This window comes from Sminthopsis crassicaudata, chromosome 2 (genome assembly GCF_048593235.1).
Source record: "Sminthopsis crassicaudata isolate SCR6 chromosome 2, ASM4859323v1, whole genome shotgun sequence".
NCBI lineage: Eukaryota > Metazoa > Chordata > Mammalia > Dasyuromorphia > Dasyuridae > Sminthopsis > Sminthopsis crassicaudata.
Genome location: NC_133618.1, coordinates 241,921,282 through 241,943,712, shown reverse-complemented (window position 1 = coordinate 241,943,712; position 22,431 = coordinate 241,921,282). Strand labels below are relative to the sequence as shown.

General features: G+C 41.4%; 1 protein-coding gene across 3 annotated transcripts; it reads right to left on the bottom strand.

Moving 5' to 3' along the window:
* Window positions 1-7,854: 7,854 nt before the first annotated feature.
* TFAP2C (transcription factor AP-2 gamma) lies at window positions 7,855-21,977 on the bottom strand. Of its 3 annotated transcripts, none has more exons than XM_074288667.1 (7): window positions 21,847-21,977; window positions 15,023-15,496; window positions 14,818-14,869; window positions 13,259-13,481; window positions 12,572-12,690; window positions 10,355-10,496; window positions 7,855-9,509 (listed from the first exon to the last, which is right to left on the bottom strand). In XM_074288667.1, the coding sequence occupies exons 1-7, from the start codon at window positions 21,874-21,876 to the stop codon at window positions 9,224-9,226; spliced, it is 1,326 nt and encodes a 441-aa protein (XP_074144768.1). In that variant the 5' UTR covers window positions 21,877-21,977; the 3' UTR covers window positions 7,855-9,223. The 3 variants fall into 3 exon arrangements, with proteins under 3 accessions (XP_074144768.1, XP_074144769.1, XP_074144767.1); XM_074288668.1 differs by lacking the exon at window positions 21,847-21,977 and adding an exon at window positions 17,674-17,949; XM_074288666.1 differs by lacking the exon at window positions 21,847-21,977 and adding an exon at window positions 16,788-17,000.
* Window positions 21,978-22,431: the final 454 nt, after the last annotated feature.

Sequence of the window (22,431 nt, the reverse complement as noted above, 5' to 3'; positions counted from 1 at the left end):
GACAAGAGAGACTTCTAAGTCCTAATCAACCCACTGGAGGATGGAAGAAACAGTGGGACCCACAAGGGCAAAGGGGTATTGTGAGGGAGGACAAACTATCTATTTGGAATGCTTTTCTCCCTTTCCTCCTTTATAATCTTTTAAGTAAAAAAAAAAAAAAAAAAAAAAACTTGTACATGGTACATTTAGTTCTGCAACACCAACATCCCAAAGAATTAAACTTTGAGGCTATTATAATTTGGTTTAATAAATGACTAGTTATTCAGAGTTATTACATAACCTCAGGGTTCTTCTTAAATCCACAGCTTCTTAAATCCCTGAAGATATCAAAAAGGGGAATGGCATAGTTAAAAGAGCTATGGGTTAGGGTGCCCCCTTTTGTGAGGCTCAGATATGCCATGTTCATGTCCTTTACCAAATTGTATTCTAAGACCTCATGTGGAGGTGACCCTAGGCTTTCCAAGGGCACCACAGAAGAACAGGGATTATAGTATAATTTAAGTTTCAAGTATGGGTTGTTGCGGCAGTGCCATGGCACAGTGGATAGGATGATGGCTGGCTAGCATTGAGATCAGGACTTGAGTTTAAATCTGGCCTCAGGTACTTACTAGCTGTGTCATCCTGGGCAAGTCACTACAAACTGTTTGCCTCAGTTTCCTCATCTGTAAAATGGTCTCTAAAAGGAAATGGCAAAACATTCCACTATCTTTGCCAAGAAAATCTCAAATGAGGTCAGACAGTCTGAAAGGACTCAACAACAACTTGGGTATGTTGATTGGCTTGTAGGTTTGTCTAAAGACCAGTCTATTTGACTAGAATGAACAGAAGGATAAATTTGGAGTGTTCCAGCAACCAAAAACTATCTCCTAAAGCTTAAAAAGGTCTATCAGTGGGAGGAATAGCCATATTTTTTTTCTTAGACATAGCAACAATTTTCGAGGTTCCTTTTATTTTATTTTTAATAACTTTTTGTTAACAGAACATATGCTTGGGTAAATTTTTTACAACATTATCACTTGCACGCACTTCTATTCTGACTTTTCCCTTCCCTTCCTTCACCCTCTCCCCTAGATGGCAAGCAGTCTTATACATGTTAATTATGTTATAGTATATCCTAGGTACGGTATATGTGTGCAGAATCGAACAGTTAGTTCTCTTGTTGCACAGGGAGGATTGGATTTAGAAGGTAAAAAATAACCTGGGAAGAAAAACAAAAGTGCAAACAGTTTACACTCATTTCTCAATGTTCCTTTTCTGTGTGTGGCTGATTCTGTCCATCTTGATCTATTGGAACTGAATTAGATCTTCTCTTTATCAAAGATATCCACTTCCATTAGAATACAGAGGAATATCCATATTAATGAAATCACAAACCCTTCAAGTATTCAATTATGTATGCATACATGCTTCTTGAACTTATATATGGCATTTCAAACTTGTCTAAACTGACAAGACTTTTGGGACATCCTAAACTATGAACATTCATTAACTTGGTAGGGGAAGGAGTAGACTAGAGGATTTGTACCTGAAGAACAGAAATATTAAACCCAAAGGCTGAAGGTTGCAGCATTTCCTACATAGGATTAAACCAGATTAAGTGCAATTAAGAATAATTTAACCAAATAAATAAAAATACAGTAGAACATAATGTTACATATAGTTTCCTTAATCCATAGGTGACCCATCAGGATCCTCTCATATGGTTTTAGTGGTCTCTATTTCTATCTGAATTTGGCAAGACTCATAGAACTTTCAGAGTGGAAATAATTATTCAGGAACTTTCTAATGCAGGCACATTTCATTTTATTGCACTTTGCAGATATTGTGTTTATACAAATTTGAAGTTTGTGGCAACCCTGAGTCCAGCAAGTCAATACCATTTTTATTAAAGCATATGCTCACATTGGTCTATGTAAACTTTTGATCATTTCCACAATATTTCAAGTTTCTCTATATTATAATATCTGTTCTGGTGATGTGATCCTTTGAGCTACAATAGTAATTGTTTTGGGGCACCATGAACTGCACCTTCATAAGATTGAGAATTTAATTCATAAATGTGTCCTGATTGCTCCACTCACTTGCAGTGCCATCTCTCTTCAGGTCTCCCTATTCCTCCAGATGTATTAAGATTGAAATTAGGCTAATAACCCTGTAATGGCCTCTTCAGTGTTCAAATTAAGTCATTAGACGTTGAAAATTTCATTGTTGTCTTATTTTAAGAAATTATCACACCATTCCCATCTTTCAGTAAACCCGACCCTCATCTGCCAGCTGCCATCAACATTGAGGGACCACCAGCTGTACCAGTGAAAAAAAGGTAATGTCTTTTTGAAGGTTCAGATGATAATAAAGTATTTTTACTGAAGGAATGCATTTTTTTAGACAATACTACTGGACTTCAGTAAAATGTATAACTTTTACATACATTTGGAAACCAAAGTTTGTGTCAGTCACTTTACTGCAGTATTTTGCTTTATCACAATATTTGGGTGGTCTGTGGCTGAATCCACAATGTGTCTGATATAAACCTGTATCAGTGAGATGTCAGGGCTAAGTGAAAGTAAGAACCTGAACTCTCTACATTTGGATTACATAATATCAATGTCAGTCAATAAATATAGTTAAGAATCTACTACATGCTAAGTTCTTTGAAGGCAAAGAAATGTAGATAGATAGTCCCTATTTGGAGAAGTGAACAATTTAATGTGGAAGACAACATACAAGTAACTACTTACAGACAAGTTATAAATAGGATAATTTGCAGGTGATCAGAATAGGAAAGGCACTAGCATTAAGGAGAATAAGACAAGTTAAATGGTGCAATTTGAACATCAGAGCTAGGCCAGCTTTCTAGTAATTACCATAAAGCATGTTATTTTTTAGTTTGTCTTCAGAAAAGGGAGAAGTTTAGGCTATCAGGCTTGAGGGGATAGTCAGTTCATCTAATCCAACTCATGAATAGGAATCCCAATTAGTGGTGATGCAACTTCCTCTTAAGAGGCTTAAGTGATGGGATCCTTCCTTCCTTTCCTGAGGAAGCAGACAAAATTTACTTAGAAACATAAGTAGACAAAACTGGTCCTGAGCACCAGTCTTCCTCCTGTTTCTGCTACTTCTTGTCTAAGTGGTCTTAAATGAGTCATCTTATTTCTGCAAGTTAAATTTAATAGGCTATAAAAATGAAGGGCTTCAAATACTATCTAACCAACTTTAAACCCCTTTATCTTCCTTTGTTTCTCCATTTCCTAGAGGCCTAGGATTGAATTTGGAGAGGGAAGGGTAAGGAACAAGTACTGATTTGGGGAAAGTAAAAGGAAGGGGAAAGGGTGGGGAAGAGGGAAGGATAATCAGGATGGGTCTTCTAAATACACACCTCCTAGTCAGTGAGGGCTGGGACTGAGAGGGAGGGTGTTCCCTGAAGACACATAGCTCTGGAGTCAGCATCCAACCACCCTACCTCACCTCCCTGACTCACCTTCAAGTCCTTATCCTGTAAATACATGCTCAACTGTGTGGAGTAGGTATTCCATCCTCTCCACCCGCCCCCAATTCCCACTAAGCAGCAGTAGTGAAGCAGTTCCTTTTAAAGTTTACACTTTACCTTCCATAGTGGACTGAATTGTTCCTTTATCCTGAAAGATGCCCTTTTTCCTCAGATACACTTCACCAATTAACAATTCATCAATAGCGAAGCAGAAAAACTTGCACTGAAGATCAAGAAACTTGAATTAGTCTTAGCTTTGCCAAATGACTTAGTTTGTAAAGAAAGATCTGACAGTTGCCAGCCTCTCCTTCCTCTACTCCATTGTCCATCCCCCCCAACTTCATTATCTCCATTAGCTTCCTGTAGTCTTTCCAAGATCAAACACAAAAACTTGGTTTGCTCTTCAAAGACCTCCAGAACCTCTTACCTTTCTAGTCTTCTGGAACTTCGTGTACTCCCACATAATCCCTTCCATACAAAACTCCCACTGGAGCATTGATCCAAAGACACTAGTCTCCTGGATGTTCCAACAATGACATCTCTCAGCCCTGGGCATTTTCCTGGCTGTTCCCTACACTCCAAATGTTCCCCTCTTTCCTTATTTCTGCAGTCTTGATTCTTCCCTGGTGTCCTTTTAGTCCCATCTAAAATTCCATCTTCTATAGGAAGTCTTTCCCAAGCCATCTGAAGTTCAGTGCATTTCCTCTTTTAATGTTTATTTGTCCTAGACGTGTGACTTATGCACTTTTTGATCTTTCCCATCAGACCATGAGTTTGAGAGCAATCTTTTGCCTCTTTTTGCAGCACAGAGCCTGGAACATAGTAGGTACTTAATGTTTATTAATTACTTGCCTGACCCCAGAAAAATCACTTAAGCTATTCAGGGAACTAAGTTTTTCCACTTACAAGATTTGGACTAGGAGATCACTATGGTCCATTTTGGGCTCCAAACATTTTGAAGACCCAGTACTACAAAAGCAAAACTAGAATTGTCTTCAGGGAACTCTCATTGAGCCATCAGACTGTAATTCTGGAGGGTACATCATATGGAAGAGAAACATGGCATAGGAGGTGGTTAAGGCCCCAATCAAATTTGAGATTAAAACTTTGGTTCATAAATCCACAAGAATCATTGATTTCATGAATACCCTTGGTGTTCTCAGGGTAAAAATCTTCAAAGGTATGGGCAAAGGTTAGCCTGTGCTTAGGCCCTACAGTTTTGGCACTGTGGTAACATAACTGAAAGATAAAAAATACACTCATTCACCAGGGAAGTTCTCAAAGCTAACTTTAGCTTCAGTTCAGGTAAAATATCTTTAATAAAATACCTATATAGAAGGAACAATGTGTTTTATGGATTCTCACCTAGCAAAGAGGTCTCATTCAACATTGTAGGTTGCCATGAAAGCATTCAGATTATAACACTGTGCTAAAATTTGAACATTCAACAATTCTATATTAGAAACCTGTCCAAAGGCTGTTATTATGTGTTTTGCCTGCCCTCAATTTCCACTCTCCCATTCATCTCCCCCATCAAGATGTTATCCATTAGAAGCAGGAAAATAGAAGTGTTTATCATGTTGCCAAAAAATAATTGAGTACTCCATGGAAATATGGGCTCTAACATAACAAATTTAAAAAAAAAAAAAAATTATAAGGTCAAGTTGTTTCTGCCGAAGATCATGTTCCATGTTACTTGCGGACAAAAGCTCACAAGTTTCTTTATATGCTTTGTAGAATGTGGGCATAATGAAAGCTTGGATTGGCAAAATAAGGAAGGGTTCCGGTTCTGCTGAATCACTGGAAATGTCACATGGAAAGCAGGCCTGCCAGTGGGGCTGGCTTATAGATCAGATAGAAGCCACTCACTGGAAGAGACCTGGAATATTGGGGCAGGACCTAAAAAAAGAGAAACTACAAGTTATTGGTTACAGGGATTACAGACTGATATAAGTAAATTTTTCAAAGAAAAAAAATTTATTCCTATCGAGATAAAACCTTTCATCCCAAAATCTGAACTGTGAAAACAAAGCTCACTTATCTTCCACATGGCAATCATCAAAATGAAAAATCAGAGGCAGCCAACAAAAAGAGTAGATAAGGGTCAATACTCACATTCAAGGCATTGGAAGGACCTCATCTATGACCAAACTGTTCCCCCTCCCCCCCATCACTTGTATAAAACCTTGCGCCATTTCCTTCTCAAACCACTGGTGCTTACTCATAAAGTTGGCCAACCTACTAGGAAAAAAAAAAAAAAAAGTCCTGCCTAAAAGCAAGCACCCAAAGCAGTTCTTGAGAATTAGACACTCTGAAGCAACATCCAATCACCAAGGACCTGCTGCTTCCCAAGTCATGGGATAAATCTACCTGGTGAGGGATTCCAATTTAGCACGTGGAACAGGTGCTCCACACCCCTCTCCCAAATACAAGACAAAGATGAAGTGTTTTCTTATATAACACTTTGTTCTGATAGAGATCTTCCAGGGAGGTTAGAAGTATTGTTTTCTGAGAGCTAAGATTTTAAATATCTAAACTGGGAAGCAGGTAGGTGGTGCAGTGGCTAGAGCACCAGCCTTGAATTCAGGAGGACCAGAGTTCAAATCTGGTCTCAGATACTTAATACTTCCTAGCTGTGTGACCCTGGGCAAGTCACTTATCCCCAGCCTCAAAGAAAAAAAAAAAGTATCTAAACTGGCTTCAAGTAGCCCAGTGACTAGTGGATAGGTCACCTAAACATTGTCACATAAAGTCAATGTCACCAGACAATCAGACAATTGATTGGTTTTGCTTCCAAGTAACAAGGAATAAAAAGAAATAATTTCCTCTCCCAGGGGGCAATTACTTTCAAAGCCAATTATACCCATTGAAAGTTCACATTTTAATAGCTAATCAATAACAGCTTAATGTGAGTTCCTGATTTAAACATGTTGCTTGTCCAAGAAAGGGTCCCCTTAATTTCTGAGCTTGTGAGGGGCTTTGAACAAAAGATAAAGATTGTCTAAAGAATGCACATTACTAGTCTGATAAGAGGCTGGAGGAGGCCTGGATTGATTCAAATGAGCAAATAAGCAGAGGTAAGTTGCTTTCAAAAACAGTATCTCATATAGGAAGAGGGATAATTTTAATTTTATGAAGTGGGAGAATTAGGTTTTGTTTAATTATGGAGCTATATTCATGGCTCTTCTGGAAAATTAATATTTCCCTTGACACTAGGTCAATGGCATTTCAAGAAAACAAAGTCAATCCATTGTTGCCAGAAATAAATATACTAGCTAGACGCCACTAAACTTGATGGTTCACTGTCTAGGAAGCTCACAATCTGAATGAGAAACAACCAGCACACTCCAGGCTTTAAGAAACTTCTCTAAGTCTCTGTTGAGTCATCCCTATCTGCATTTTTTTCTTTCCTCTATTATTTTTGGGGCATTTCCAGTACATAGCCTAAATTGCAATTAGGCACAGCTCTTGCAAGCCAGCAAGATTTGAGAACAGAATCTTTCCCAAAATTGTCATGTTCCAAAGAAAGGACTCTACATGAGGAAAAACTATCAAACTGACCTATCCCACTATCAAATTGTTCACTTTTCTTTAGAATGGTTGCTTTAGCAAATCAACTGTCATCTTACAGAAGAGACCAACCAGATGAATTCAGCCTACATACAGCAGCCCAAATCTAATCATTGTCAAGGCACAAAACAGACTAAAAGTAAAAACCAGCTTTAAGCAACAGTAACAAAAGGACTGAATTAAGGATTTAAGAACAGGGAGTTGATGGATCAATGGTTTTATCCAATATAGAAAGGCCTACACTCTGTGTTTCCTTTCAAAAACAAAGCCAAGCTAGTCAAACTATAAACATATCATTTCCTGGAAGATATGCCAGGGTACTTAAAACTTGAAATCAAATATTAGCGGTATGTGTCCAAGATCTTTGCAAACACTCTTCCTTGCCAGTCTTTCCTTTTCCCTGAAGAAAACTACATAAAAGTGCCCCCCCATTCATTAGTCTGCATAGCCAGCAGAGATGATTAAGATACCTTGAATATGATATCAATTTTTTTTTACTGGAGATACATAATTAAAGTTAATTGAAAACATTAATATCTTATATTAGGCTGCTTGCATTATGCAAACCCCATCCCTGCCAGGGAAAAGTCTATGGTCCTTGTCCCTAAGGACTCTCCTGAAAATGAGATGACTCAGAAGATTGCCTTAATGAAAAACACAGATTCTCTTGATATTTTTTGGTCCATCATGTTAACTAGACTCACAATTAGAATATACAAACTGCCATAATTTCTTCAGTTGTGAATTTAAAAAATAAAACAAACTTCCATTCAACCAAACATCCACTGCTTTGCTTCTATTGAGAATAGTTTTATTATAGTTATCATATACACGACAGAATTATATTGGGAACATTTACAAATAGGTGATTATTTAAAACCTGTCACTTGCACACGATGAACCCTCACTCACTTGCAGGAGCAAGTTATCGGGGAGTTATTACAATTATTGCCTTGTGAACAAACAAGTTTTCATTAGATAACTTCAATGGCAAGAATTGTGAATTAGAATTTTCTCCCGTAGTTCAAAACATTTTAAATACCCTGTATAGCATATGTACTTGTTGTGCTTAAACCTAAAAGACGTGTTTAGCTCACCCCCATTCCCTTTTAAAAGTTACCAAAATTAAAATTTGAACCCCATTTAAAAATTAAGTTCACCAGTATTTACAAATCCCATTAAATTACACATAAATAAATATGTACATTCAACACACTCTTTCTATTAATACATAGAGCGCTCCCTGGTAGTATTTTTCTTTGCCTTTTAAGGCAAAAGGAAAAAAAAAAGGAAAAAAAGTTAATAAAATGTTATGTGCCTAGTATTTTCAAGTTTTTGCTTAAAAAAAAAAAAAAAAAAAAAAAAAAACGATATAAATATGCAAATAAAGCTGATACACCTTGAGAGAAAAGTTTTTTTCAAGACATTTCAGTTTGTAGTACTAATTCAAAATTCTTTTAAAAACATAAAAAACACCTAACAACACCAACTTGGACTAAAGTTTTGTAAAATCTGAATTATCTCCTTTGGAAGTGTGTTAAATGTCATCCAGTAACAAGGTCAAATAGATTTTTTTTCCTTCATAGGGTAAAAAGACTTGTGATCTAAGAAGCTAGATAACCTTTTACATAATAAACATTGAAGATAGATTTAAACACCATAATCTAATACTGCAAATGGTTATTGTTAGCTTAGAAGAATCAATGAAAATTTTGACTTAAAGGAATAATTCTTAATTAATAACATCCAAAATACTCTATACCCTTGGCTATTAGCATTGGGAATTTTAGAGGTTCAAAAAAAAAAAAAAAAAAAAAAAAAAAAAAAAAAAAAAACAAAAACATTTTTAGCACCACTTTTAGAGAAAGGGGAAAGAAGAAGGGATAAAAAGGTTTAAGGAGCAAGTACCCAACAAGTACCAAGCTTGTAGTCTTCTTTCTGATAACTTGTCCACAAACTTTGGAGATATTGCAGCTTTAGAAATAAAAGACTCCAGAATGGGAGGGTGTGTAAATCATGAAGATCCTGAATAAGATGTTGTTTAATAAAATTACAAATTTTTCTACATTGTCCCCTAGGCAAGAAGACGGTCCCACAGTCTATATTATGGAGAATAGTTTAAGTCCTTTTGAACTTTTCCCCACGCTGTACTCGCCCTCCCCCTTTCTATTTGCGGTGCTTATCCATTTTCTCGATAGTTTTGTTGGACTCAGCAGGGCTTTGGTCGCCAGTGTTCATGTAGGTTTTGTCTGCTATTTTTAATGCTTCATTTAGGTAGTTCTGGACAGATGTCATGGCTGCACATATGGCTGCACTCCCAAAGCCATGAGTTATTAGACTGAAATGAGTCAGGCAGCCTTGAATAGCAGGATCCAGAACTGGGCTGGGTCTAGCATTTCCAAGAGGAGTCCGGTCCTGAGTGAGAAGATCTGTGAATTCCTTACAGATTTGTCTAAGAGACAGAACAGAAATCTTCATGAATAGGTGAATGTCAAGGGACCATGAAAAACACTTAAATGGACAATGTCATCCAAAAAGGTTTTTGGTTTGTTTTTTTTTTTTTGGGGGGGGGGGCAGTGAGGAGGGAGGCATGAGATGAGAAGATCTGTTTTATGTTCTCAAATAAATTTGCAAATTCTCTATGGCAAACACCAACTACCTGGGGTCTCTGCCAAGCTTCCCTCCTCACTTCAAAGCTATTTCATCTTTCAAAGGTTAGCTATTTTCATGGAATCAATGTTTTGGTTGTTACTCAATTTTGCTTTTTGCCAATATGTTCTTCTGCCTTGTGAATTCCTACTAGTTCTGCTTCATTTACCATAATTTTAAAATCAATTTAGTGCTAGTTTGGGTGAGAACCTCTTCAGCTGCAGTAACTGATTTGCAATGGATAAGCAGCAGCTGAACTGGAAGCATCTCATTTAGCCACATGTCACATATACATTGAGCCTAATCATTACAACATCTGAAATCTGTTACCCAGACAAAAGGTGTACAATAATTCTTTAATTTGGCAAGTCAAGTCACATATCAAACAAATCTGAGGAAACACAAATATGAGGATTTTTTTCCCCAAAAATAAATTTTGTAATAAAGATGCCTTTTGGAAAGGAGAGCCATGACAGTCCGTCTCCCAGTTCAAAACATTCTATTCATAATCACAAAAGGCAATGTTTCATCTCATGTAACATGTACCATCTCATTTCTTTTGCTTTTAAAAACCAACTTTTTTGCTTCAATATACTTAAAAAACTCAAAAGGTTTAGCTGGTTACAACTAACTTGCCACAATACTCACTTAGCAGCAAGCAGCATATTCTTTCTGGTACCGATTTCATTCCGTCCTAAATGTGGTCTGGTTAAATAATCAGCTACTGCTTTAGACGGAAACTCAGTTTCACAGACATAACCAAAATCTCGGGCCAGATGCACAGCTTCACCTACAATAGTGGAATAATTCCAATCAAACCCAAGTCCAAATGCAAAGCAAATTAACAACTGCTAGTAAAGACCCCCCCCCAAAAAAAATTTTTATGTAAAAATTCCCATCAAGAAAATGCAAAAAACCAAAAACAAATAAACATCAAATAAATATCCAGAAATTTAAAAACTCAAAAGATTCAAAAGACAAATTAAGCATTTTCTCCTGCGTTGTCTTCACATTGGGCCATAGGAATAACAATGTTCAGTTGTATAACCTAAACTCAAATCGATGAGACTTGTCAGCAAGACCTAGTTAATTTTAATTATTTTTATTTTATAAAAGTTTTTTACTTTATAAAATTAATTAAATTAATCAGAGTATTCTTGGCTTAAGTCAGATGACTTTGAACTAAGTAATTAAATTCGGCCTTTGGAAACTTTGGAAGTTAGGAAAAGATTCAGTTCCACCTTTGACATGTATTGATGCACAAGGCATGTCACTTATAATCAAGGTGACCCTAAACAACTTTCAAAACAAGCTGCAAGCATGTCATATTTATTAGTAAAAGGTTGGTAGATTCTCATACTGACAAGGAGAAAAAAAATCCCAAGTTTTTATAAGAAAAATAGAAAAATCAGAATATCTAGCTGGAAAAAAAGATTACAAGCATATTACACCTTTTTTTTTTTCAAATCTCACTTTAGCATGCATTTTTACTGCAAAGTTTTCAAAATGATCCAATTTTAATAATCCCAGAGATTAGACTTCAGCTGGAGATGGTTAAAATACGAACTACACATGTTGCTCCTTTCATTACTAGAGACCAGTCTAGCCAATCCTATTTTATGCCATTAATATATAGTCTTTTAGTTTTCCCCCTTATGAAGAGGGGGAAAAAATTTGATTGGGGAGGAGGAGAGAGAATAGGGAGAATAAAATTGCAGGAAATAAGGACCAAAAAGTATCTGTCTCTTCACTTTAATCAGAAAGATCATATATATGCTAAAAACTGTAGTTAGAAGGAACACACCACCAGAAGAACCTGGACAAAACCTTCAAGCTAGATTAAAAACAACTGAACCCACAACCAATTCTTGCTAGCATCTCATAGTACTGGAGAGGGTAACCAGAATGATCCTTTACCACAATTAGATCTATATGTACCAGACAAAAGTCCTGTATAGAATGTATCTCACTCCCTAAATCCTTACTCCCCCCCCCTTCACTGACTAAGGCCAGAAGGGGAGACTGAATGAACTACCCTGATGATCAGGCCGATGGGACTGTTTGTTCAATCTTTATACTACAATCCTCTCAGTGTTCAAGTCCATTTTCTCCTGAATATAATATGCTTGAGTTGAGGTTTTTCTTTTTAAAAAGTTGTATTTGTTTGTGTTCTTGGACACTTTCCAGGGGTCTTCCACTGAGAGAGGCCCAAGCCCTGTTCCCAGCTCCATATGCCAGAAAACAAGTGCTACAGGCTCAGAAACACTGGGGATTGGTTTTCAGATCTGAGGTAAAGGGGGTCAATGCTGGAAAGGGAACTTTTAGGACTCCCATGGTGAAAGGTTTACAATTTTTAAAAATGCTATCTAAATGTTCCTAGATACTTCCCTCATACAATTAGAAATTCCCTCTTCCCCCTTTCTCCATACCTTTGAATTCATCCCCCAATCTAGAGGACCATACAGGACCTACAATATTCTCGGTAAGGAACAAATAAAACACAACCTTCAAAATGCCTTTTTAAAAAACTATGCCTACCATCTCAACGAAGTACTTAGTTGTCATGTGAGGAGAAAACAGTCACTGGAGTTTCAATGGCCAGCCGGACAAACATTACTTTTTAAATAATCGGCATACTAATATATGAGGGCAAAGTAATTAGAATGTAGCCTATTTTAAATATTCATTGTAATTGCTTTAGGAAGATTACCAGCTAGTAACTTTATATACCTTACAAATTAGGAGTTAAAACACACACCATTTCCCAAAGATGCTTCTGTTTTTCTCCACCTGACCCTTACCTTACACTATGAGAAAACTTATCAGGCATTTGAAAAATAAAACCAGTAATGCAATAATACTGACCTTCTACCAAGGAAGTTAATAATGTCACATTAGCAGCTTTTCTTCTTCCAGCTGGAAGATTTAAACCGATTTTATCCAACTTTTCTCGCAAAGAACGGCCCCCATTCTTGGATTTGGCTCTATGAATGATAAGTATGACCAGCATTGAGGGCTCAAGTGATAAAGCAAAATGAGAAATCAAAATTTATTTGACCTATAGAGTACTAAAAACAATTTGGCTCTGCTTTCAGATGACCTTGTTCCTGCAGCTGTGTCACTTTCATATATTATAAAACCAAAATTTTAGCAGAAATCAACATGGATATCTGTTAAAGATAGCAATTATAGGACACAAAAATAGAAGGGAACACAGCTAAGTCTGGCAATTCAGAAAGAAAAAAATTGATGGAAATCGACTATTTAGACAATAGCCATGAGAACACCTATGGGCTGGTTCTTATACAGCATGGGAGTCAGATTTTAACTAAATAATAACTTGCTGTTAGACCCATTTTAGCACTTTCTTCTACATTTAACACTTTTCAAAAAGGAAATGTATGTTTAAAACTCTCTGGGTCTATTAGAATTCAGTGTTAGATCTAAAGTTACATAAATGTTAAAAATACTTTCCCAGACCTTTTATACAACAACACCCTACCACAGTTGGATGTCCAGGATGAATACTATCCAAATATGGTTTCCCCTCACCTTCTCAACACACCACCCAATAGTGAGGCATTTAAGCATTCAGGAGAGGAAAGTCTTCGTTGGACCTCTGCTACAGTCACTTTATATTTTGATGTGGAGCTGAGGAGAGAAAGTCTTCCAGGTACAGAGCAAAATACTTCATTATGATTAACCACTGCTCCTAGCATCCCATCCTTCTGACAGGGGAGACCCAAGGAGTTGCTTTTGGTCATTGAAATAGGACCTGTGAAGAGCAACAGCAATTACCAAAACAATTCCAAAAGATGTTAATACAGCAAAATATACTGTCTTCACATCTAATTCCTAGAACATTGTAATGATGATGACAGATAATTTGATTCTATTACCTTCATTTTATTTATGTCACTACTGGGTTACTAAACAATGTGTGGAGAGGAGAGGAGAAAGGAAGTTCTAGTCAAAGCCAAGATGTCTCAAAAATTCCTACTACCAACTTGCTAGGTGACTTTTGTCAACCAGAATATTTTCACTATTCTGAACCTTAATTGTAACCCCTAAGCTCAATGTTATTATCTGGGGCAGGTGCTTAATAAATGCATTTAACAATAAAATGCAAGACAGATGACTGGAAAATTCCCTTTTAAGGACCGAGTATGTCTTTGAATAGCTTTAAGTAACTATGGAAGCAGAGAACTCCAATTTTATCTATTGTTAGTACAAATTCTTCAGCAATACCCAGGATCTGGTAGTCACCTTCATAATAGACTAAATATTTTATAACTGCTTGTTACTTCTCTTCAAATTAATTTTAACACTTTTCAAATTGGTTTTTAAAAGTACTGTGTCCATGCTAGGTAACTGAAATAAAAAATTTAATTGCCACAGAAACTTGTAAATTTTTAAGACTTTCACCCTTCAGGTTTAAAATTTTAACCATGCAAGTAACATGACATTTTATTTCTACTTTCAAGTCCAAATAAAGTCTTAGTCAAAGTGAAATGAAAGTGGCTGCCATTCTTAAAACTGAAATGGCAATTCATGTATACCTAAAATAAGCAGCAACTTTTAGCATCTGGACAGTTAAGTTTCTGAAGCAAAGAAACAGTACAATTGTACATATATTACTCTGCTTTATCTCAATAGGTTAACCAGACCAATGGTAGCACCTAGGCAGAGTTTAGGAAGCAACCGAATTTCCACCACATTATTGTAACAAACCACCCACAGCCAATTTTCTTAAGTAGTGTTCCATCAACATTCCTCTCTAGTTCCTTCCAGATGCAGCATGGGGAAGAAGCAGTCTTCCCCGCTATTGCATTCTGGGTTTAAAACACTTGTTCATCAAGTAGGAAAAGTTGACATTTCATCAACTTATAGGCCTTATTCCACTACAACAATCTGTCTAAAGGAAAAATCATTTCTACTTTTTGGGGCTTCTGCACTTGAACACATTGGTCTATTTTCAACAAAATGTTAGAATGCCTGATCAGAATGGAGATAGAAATCAGTAAGACTCAAAAGACTTTTTTTTTACCCTTCCTATGTTTGAAGGGATAAGCTAAAAGAAAGGTAGGGGAGACGAATTATAATTAACGCACCTTTCCTGATGACTGTCTGATCATGCAGCAGCAAGTGCTGGTCTTCCACATTCTAGGGGAAAGAGGAGACAGTCTATTTAGCAAAGTAAATAGAACATACGTGAGAGACTTTAGAAAGGACAGTAATGGTAATCCTGGTTCTGTCTAAAATCCAAACCTGCTTTCCAACTTTCCCTCATACAATGTCCCAGACTACAAGACTCACCTGGACATCTTCCATTTGATGGGCCATGTCATGTAAGCCCAGGTTTTCCACCAGTGCTGCATCTAGGCTGTGGCTGTGGGGCTGCAGAATCAGCTCAGAACGTCTGTAGGTCTCCCTCCTTGTCCCTGGGCCACCGGCATCCAGCCCGGAGAGGTGGGGGACCAGGCCCGGCCTCGTGTGGTGGCTCAAGCCAGCTGGCTCCTGGTTTTGCCGGCTGGGCCAGGCCTGTTGCTGGCTGGCCGCCGGCGCGGGCTGGTGCAGGGAGTTGATGGAGAACGGGTCGCCCAGATGGGAGTACGGGTCGGCAGATTGAGAATAGGGCAATGGTTGGTAGGGCGGTGGGAAGTAAGGAGGCTGAAAGTCGGACGCCCCAGAATGTGAAAGCGGTGGGGCTGCGGGACTGTAGAGGTGCTGGCTGACCGCTGGGAGGTGGGGGAGGCGAGGGTTCCCGTTGCTGTTCCCATCGTGCCTGTCCTGGAAGAAAATTGAGAGTGATTGGAGGATAAGTCGACCCCGCTTGTGCGAAAAATAAAGTTAGCACGATTCTCTCCCCATCTTCATCCCCTCTCGAAACTCTTCTACCTAATTTACCCCTCCCCCTCTTGTCCTCAATTGGGGTCGCAGCAAAGAGGCCCCACCCCATTCACTCAGCAATCTATATGGCCTCCTCATTCACAAGGCAATTAAAACCAGCGCGTGAGACACTTGGATACTTGAACGCCCAACACATTCCCTAAAAAGGGGGCAAAGGGAGTGTTTGGAGGCTGTTCAAGAAAAAGACCTCGGGAGTTTCCGTATGGGGAGCATTAGCAAAAGGAAAATTTTAAATAACAGTAAGAACCTCTTAATCGCCGATTTTCAACCCTCCCCTAACTTGCGGCGCGTGACTTCTCCTCCCGGCTCTGAACTTTCCTTACCCGGGCAGGAGACGAAGCCAGTCCCGACGCCTAGCTACAAATTAAACGAACAAGTAAAAAGTCCCCCCAAAAGAACCCCAAAACACTTCTCTTTCCCTGGCTCGCAGAAAGCTCCTAAGGTGCAAGACCCACCACGCGGTTCTCCATGTTCTTCCGCGACCACATGTAACTCACTCAGTACCGCAAGGAGAGCAGGCAGCGCGTGGTGGCGGGCGGCGACGCGAACCGAGGCGGGAAGGCGCATTTCCTCCCCCCCGGGACACTTACACGCCGTCGTGACGAAATTAAGTGTAGGGACGTTAGGGTGGGAGAAAGGGTAAGGGCTGAGGTTAAGTGCCTATTCAAACCCATGCGAAAGAAACGCTCCAGATCGCTCCGACGCGGCCGGGGCGGGGGATGACACCCACGACCGTCGCATTGTGGCAGAATGGAGCGCTGCGGACCGCTGTAAGAGAAAAAGTCAGTAAGAATAAACCTTCGCAAACGAATATACAGAGATATGTTTAATTTTCCTGGCACTTAACCTAGCCCGCGGACAAGGTCGTGAACTTTTCGCGCCTCGATATTTGGCCAGTGAATCGTGTCCCGAAGGCCAAACAAGCGAGAAATTGGGATTCCGGAGCACCTGGGACGGCAAGCCTCTGGCCGCCTCAAGAGGCTGGTTTCACAGACGGCGGAAGAGTAAGCATCAAGTTTTTGGGCCGGGGCTTAGGGGGATGGCGCTGCGGCATCTCGCCCCTTTTTCGTACGGTCACTATCCACTCCCATTATTCCCAGCCCGAAACGTAGTTACCGGATTAATTCTCGCTAGGACCCTTACTTGTCCCGTTCCCCCGCCACCCCCATACCTTTGGGGACGGATCGCAGATCATAGGAGGAGCCTGGAGAGAAGGCATCCTCCCCCTAGCGGAGGGAAACAAGTCCTGCAGAAAGTCCAGTTACTCTGTCCCAACTCTCGGTCCCCGATCCCCGCTGCCAGTCCCATACAGACTACCAGGACGTGCGGTTCGGTGTAGGGCTCTCTCCCCCGAGCTCTACGCCGTGCAGACCTCGCCTAGCGCTAGCGTCGTCTTCCTCTTCCCGCTCGCCGGCTCCCTCCCTCTCCCTCCCACTCTGCGAAGCTCCTAGTTCAACCTGTCAAACAGGCTTTTTCACTTTAGGACGCTTACGGCCTCATCTGTCCTCCCCGCCCCCCCCCCCACCTTTTAAAGCCCAAGTTTTTATTTTTCCCGAACTCTGGGGTGAAAGTGAGCGGAGACCCCTTAGAAGTGACAGGAAGGTCTCACTGGGCCGATTTTTCCTTACCACGACTTACATTAAAGTAGAGAATTGCAACGAAAAAAAGGAAAGATTCTCCACCCCCACACACACACTCCATATAAATCTAAGAGAATTTTTACTGTCACTTTTCTTCCTTGATCCCTGGAGGGTGATGGGTTTAAAAACCAAGAATGCCCGGGGACGCGTTCAAACAAACGGGTTAAAAGCCACGAGCGCCTGTACGCATTATTTGCCATTAGTGCACCATCCCCTGCAATTCATGGAGCGCTCCGAATAGTGGCTCTTCATCCTCAAGGAACCCTTAATTTCCTGCTCCTATTCCTACCGCTCAGGTAGCCCATTCACTCGTCCTGGCGTGCGGGGCTCGAACTGCGGGAGCCTTGTTTCCCTAACTTACAAGGCGCCCGCGGGCGCCGGGTTCCCCCATCCCCGCCCTGACTGCGCCTTTCTCACCTCGCAGTCCTCTTCGTACTTGACATTGTCGGCTAATTTCCACAACATGGCGTCCGGAGTACCCCAAAATAATCGCCAAGATCCAGGATCCCCCCACCCCCCGGGTGGTAAATCCAAAGTTGGGGTCACGGTCGCAGGTTCCCCGCCCCCCAGACTAACTGGGCTGGGCTCTCCGTCCCTTTCAGATGGACTGCATCGGAAGCTGCTTCGGGGAGGTACCGATCTTTCTCTCTCTGGAATGGTCAAGGATCTCTGCCTATTCCAGCACTTCCCCCGCACCCAGCCAGCCTTAATGGGAAGGAAATTAACATAACTCCTCCCCCGGGACTGCACTGAAGGCCCAACTTTCGGGAGACACTTAGCCTAAGTAGCCAGTCACAGGGGCCCGGCCGAGCGGGCCCCACCCAGAACTCCTCCCTCGCTCCCTTTCTCTGGCGCTCGGCGCTGGGGCCTGGCGTAGAGCCAAGACCCACGCACAGAACGGGGATGGAAGGGTGGGAAGGGAAGAATGGAACCGGCGCTGCGGAGTGCGCAAAACTGCCTTGTGAGGAGAGAAGCAAACGCTAAAACGCGCCTTTCCTAGCATTCCCAGCTTTTACCCAAGCATGCTTTATTGATAATCTGGGTGGGGTCGTTTTCCTGAAGAAACTCGGGAATAAAAAGCAGGGCAGCTTGCTAAAGAGTGAAGTGGCCGAAAAACACAATCGAGACAAGCATAGTTAGACAGCCCAGACATTTTGAAGGGGGCCAAACTCGCCTGGTAACGGCAGCAGATGCTTTCATACACCACATCACTGCCAACTAATAGCAATTCACGTTTATACAGCTTTTAAAGATATTATTTCTTTCAGCTCCAATGCAAGGATTACCACATTATTTTTGTATTTTCCAGGTCCCAAAAGTGCTGGTGACATGTTAGCTTTAGTTTCTGCGGCCCCTACAGAGCGCTTGTATTGGAGAGCTTCTGCAGAAAAAACTTCCCTCCTACCCTCTCTGAGAATAGCCAAAAAACGAAGTTTGAATAATCGATTGAAATGTGGCCCCACAAAATAAGAAAAAAGGGAAAGAATATAAAGAAAGAATTGGGAACTTTAGCAAATGTCAAATTAGCAACTTTTCCTACTCTTCCACGTAGTTTGGGGGAGGGAAATAGATTAATTAAAATACTCATTCTGATGGAAATTACTGCAATCGAGGAAGTCGAATACCCCAATATGCAACATTTCATGTCTTAATTATTGATTTTCATTGCAATAGGAAGACTTTTAAGGTATGATTTAACTATGTCCTAGACGATTTTTCTAAGCTATTAAAATACTTCCCGGAAGAGAATGATATATCGAATATTTTAAGCCATTCTGGGATTACAGGCTACAATGCGGGGTATAATTGCATGGAATCAATCCGTAACATAATTACAAAAGCAATTCTATTCGATCACTTCTATTTTCATTTAATCACGTTCTTTCCGAGTAGAAACTAAACTTTAAAAGATTTGGTTTTTTACAGTTTTTCTCTCAATGAATTTGAAAAGCACAAGATAACTGGCCTTTCTCCATCACAAGTTCTTTCAAATGCTGGGTTCCAGCGTGGGATAAGATCAATTCGAATTCACTGGTTTAGTTGGGACGACTGAGAGTTTCCTGATTACAATTTAGAAATGACAGCTTCTCCCCACACATGCACCCTAAAATCTCACTAGGGTCCTTAGTGGGAAATCCCTTACAAAACACGCCGTAAGAGTAGGGAGCAACCTTGGAACAGTAGAAGGCCTCAATCTGAGTGAGGGCTGGTAATGATGAAAGGTAGGCTTTCCCTCCCCTTTCCCTGGTAGCAAGACCACCCCTTTAATGCAGTTACTCCGCCTCCACAAACACACCCCCATTCTTGACCAGGGGCTGGAAAGGGAGGGTGCAGAGGCCCTTCTCTCCACCTTAGAAGTCATTCCATCATAAACGCCCCTGAGAACCCCTACCCGTAAATCCTACCTAACTTTTTCTACTTTTGGCAGAGTCTACCGTAGAGGAAGTTATTTTTTCACAGTATAATTTTTATCTTAAAAAATAAATCCCTTTGAAAAATGTCTCTCCCCCCCCCTCCCGCAAATGCTACTCAGAATTCCAGACACGTGGGGGGGAAGGGTATTGGTGACGGGGACCAGTGGTTAGGAACCGACTAGTTTGTAGAAACAGAAGATTCCCAAATTTTTACATTGCTCCTTGTGTCGTTCCTTTCTCCACTCCCTGAGAACTTACTAAGTTTTTTAAAAGGGAGTCAAAAATATCGAAGATGGTTCCTACAGAAAATTCTGGTCTTGATTAAGCACACAGATTTCACTAAAATCTCATTTTAAAAATCCCTTTAGACTGGGAGAAGAGATAAAGCGGTTTGGGAGATCACTTTGGGGTCCAAGGAAGGGAAACATTTTGTGAGGTATTCAATTATTTGAGGAGAAAGCGCGCTATGATCTTTCCCCTTTAAAAACTCATTTAAAGCAATTGTGTGCCTACTGTGTACTAAGCATCCACTTTGCTTGGTACAGGGAGAGGTGGAGATTTTAACTGCTATGTCTCTGTTCTAAACGCTTGGACAATAAACTGCCCAGTCGGATTGAGGACCACAATATCTACACATCCTTCACTCAAACCCATATCCTAGACTCCGTCCCAGGCACTTTATAGCTATCTTTCCTCATTCCAAATCGTATTTTGAATTAGACTAGCGAGGGACTAGCAGTGCCCTGTACACAGCGTGTGCTAAATAGGGGCTTTTTGGATCGAAGTTATTTCCAATAACTCCCAAGGAAGGGATTCACTATCTTTGCTTTCCTCCCTTCCTTAGTTAAGCAGCAATAAATTGGTCAATATTTGATGCGTTGATACCTAGTATTTGCTAGGAAATGCCTAACTTTTGCGATTTATACTTTCCTACAAGTCTAAAAAGTGTCTCCGTGCCAGGTTTACAGCAAAGCTTGGAATGATGCAGTGCTGGCCGACGCTTCGTTCCCCTGCCGGAGACAGCTGCTCCCTGGCGGTAGGAGGCTTACAAGAGCCTATCTATACCTTCTGCAGTTTATCGGCCCTAATAACTTATGAAATGGCGCTTCTCCGATCTACGGACGTTTTCTTCGGAGAAGTCCTAGGATTCATTTCCTCGAAATAAAATCGGCAAAGAGGTGCCTCAGCAGTCGGGCTCGGTCGGCTGCAGAACTCCTGAAAGCGCTCGCCTCTTATCCCGACACAACCCTCGCCTTACGGTTTTCGCACCCAAGGCGGGCACGGACCAGAGAGATTGAATACCGCGGGTCCCAGTCCGGTGCGAGGCGTCGGCTGGAGCCCCTCCGGGGGAATCGGGCGGCGGCACCGAGAGCCCAGGCAACGGCCACACCCCTGGATTTGGGCAGAGTTTCCTTCCTATCTAACCAGATCCCTGACCCACACGCAGAACACCCTGAACAGAGAGAACCACCGGCTCCTTCCAGGAGCAAGAAATCTCTCTCACCACCATTTGGGCAGGTGGAGGGGTCTGGAAGAAAAGGACCAAGAAGCAGGTGGGAAGACAAAAACAGCAAAGCGCTCGAGGGAAAACTTCCTTCAAACAGGTGTGAGTTCTAGCCCCGGCCCGCTGAGCCCCGAGGGGGCGAACGGGTTGAGTCCCGAGCACTCCTATCCCTGCGGCGGGACAGCCGGACCCACAGACTCCTGGGAGTCTGCCTTTCCCCACCAGACAATTGGCTGTTGTCTGCCAAAAAGTGCAGCCAAACGACGACCCCCCTCTCCTTGCCTCGTTCGGCCGCCCCTTACCCCACAGAGACCCCAGGGAAGGGTGAAAAGATCTGGTCCCAGACTCCCACCACTTTCATCACATCGGCCACCGATTCGTCGCAGGCTAGGTGTTCATAGTTCAGGGACAAACTTTGGGACAGAGACATCCAAGATAACTGGTGTTAGAAGGCTCCAGGCCCACCCTTGTTCCCCAGTCCTCTTCTCCCCATTGGGAAGTCAGCCTATCCTGGTCTAGAATCTAGATCGTTTTGCTATCTACTACTCCTTTCCTTCCCAATCTTTCTATCCCAAACGAATAAGGGTAGAAACCCGGGCCGCTGCCCCAGCCTAGGCCCTCCGGCGCTTGAGCGCTCGGCGCCGCTCCCTGTGAGCAGTTAAAGACACATACTTGCCAATCGAGTCTCCCCAGCAGAGCCATTCAGCCTCCCAGTGGGGAGTCGAACTCCTGCAGCAGCTGCCGCTTTAACTGGTCGACCTGCCACTGCCAGAACCCCACACCTGGGAGCCAGGGCCGCCCGCCAGGTGCGCATGCGTGAAAGCGCCTTTTCCCCACCCCCAACCGCTATCTCCCACCATCCCCAAGAATAACAGCATGCACACCCAACACACCCCACCCACTGACCCACCTGCACCCATCTAGGACAAATTCATCTAAGATATTCAACTTAGATTCATCTTTACCTCGACAGGGTATGCTCCTTCAGTGCATTCAGGCCTGTCCACATGCAGAAGTATGCATACATCTTACTTGAGAATGTAAAGATCCAATAAGATCACGAAAAATATCTATGCACAACACATTTGCTCAAGTATGTATTTGCATGATTTTGGGACAGCCATAAATGGCACAGTAGATAAAGTTCTGAGACTGGAGTCAGGAAGATCTGTTCAAACATGGTCTTAAATTATCGAAAGCTGTGTGATCCTGGGCAAGTCCCTCTGTTTGCCTCAGTTTCCTCATCTGCAAAATGAG

Coding starts and splice junctions, on each gene's coding strand:
- TFAP2C (XM_074288668.1), bottom strand. CDS start 17,721: ATGTTGTGGAAATTAGCCGACAATGTCAAGTACGAAGAGGACTGCGAG. Junction 13,482..14,817: donor TCAGACAGTCATCAGGAAAG/GTGCGTTAATTA, acceptor TGCTCTTCACAG/GTCCTATTTCAATGACCAAA. Junction 9,510..10,354: donor AATATGCTGCTTGCTGCTAA/GTGAGTATTGTG, acceptor TCTGTCTCTTAG/ACAAATCTGTAAGGAATTCA.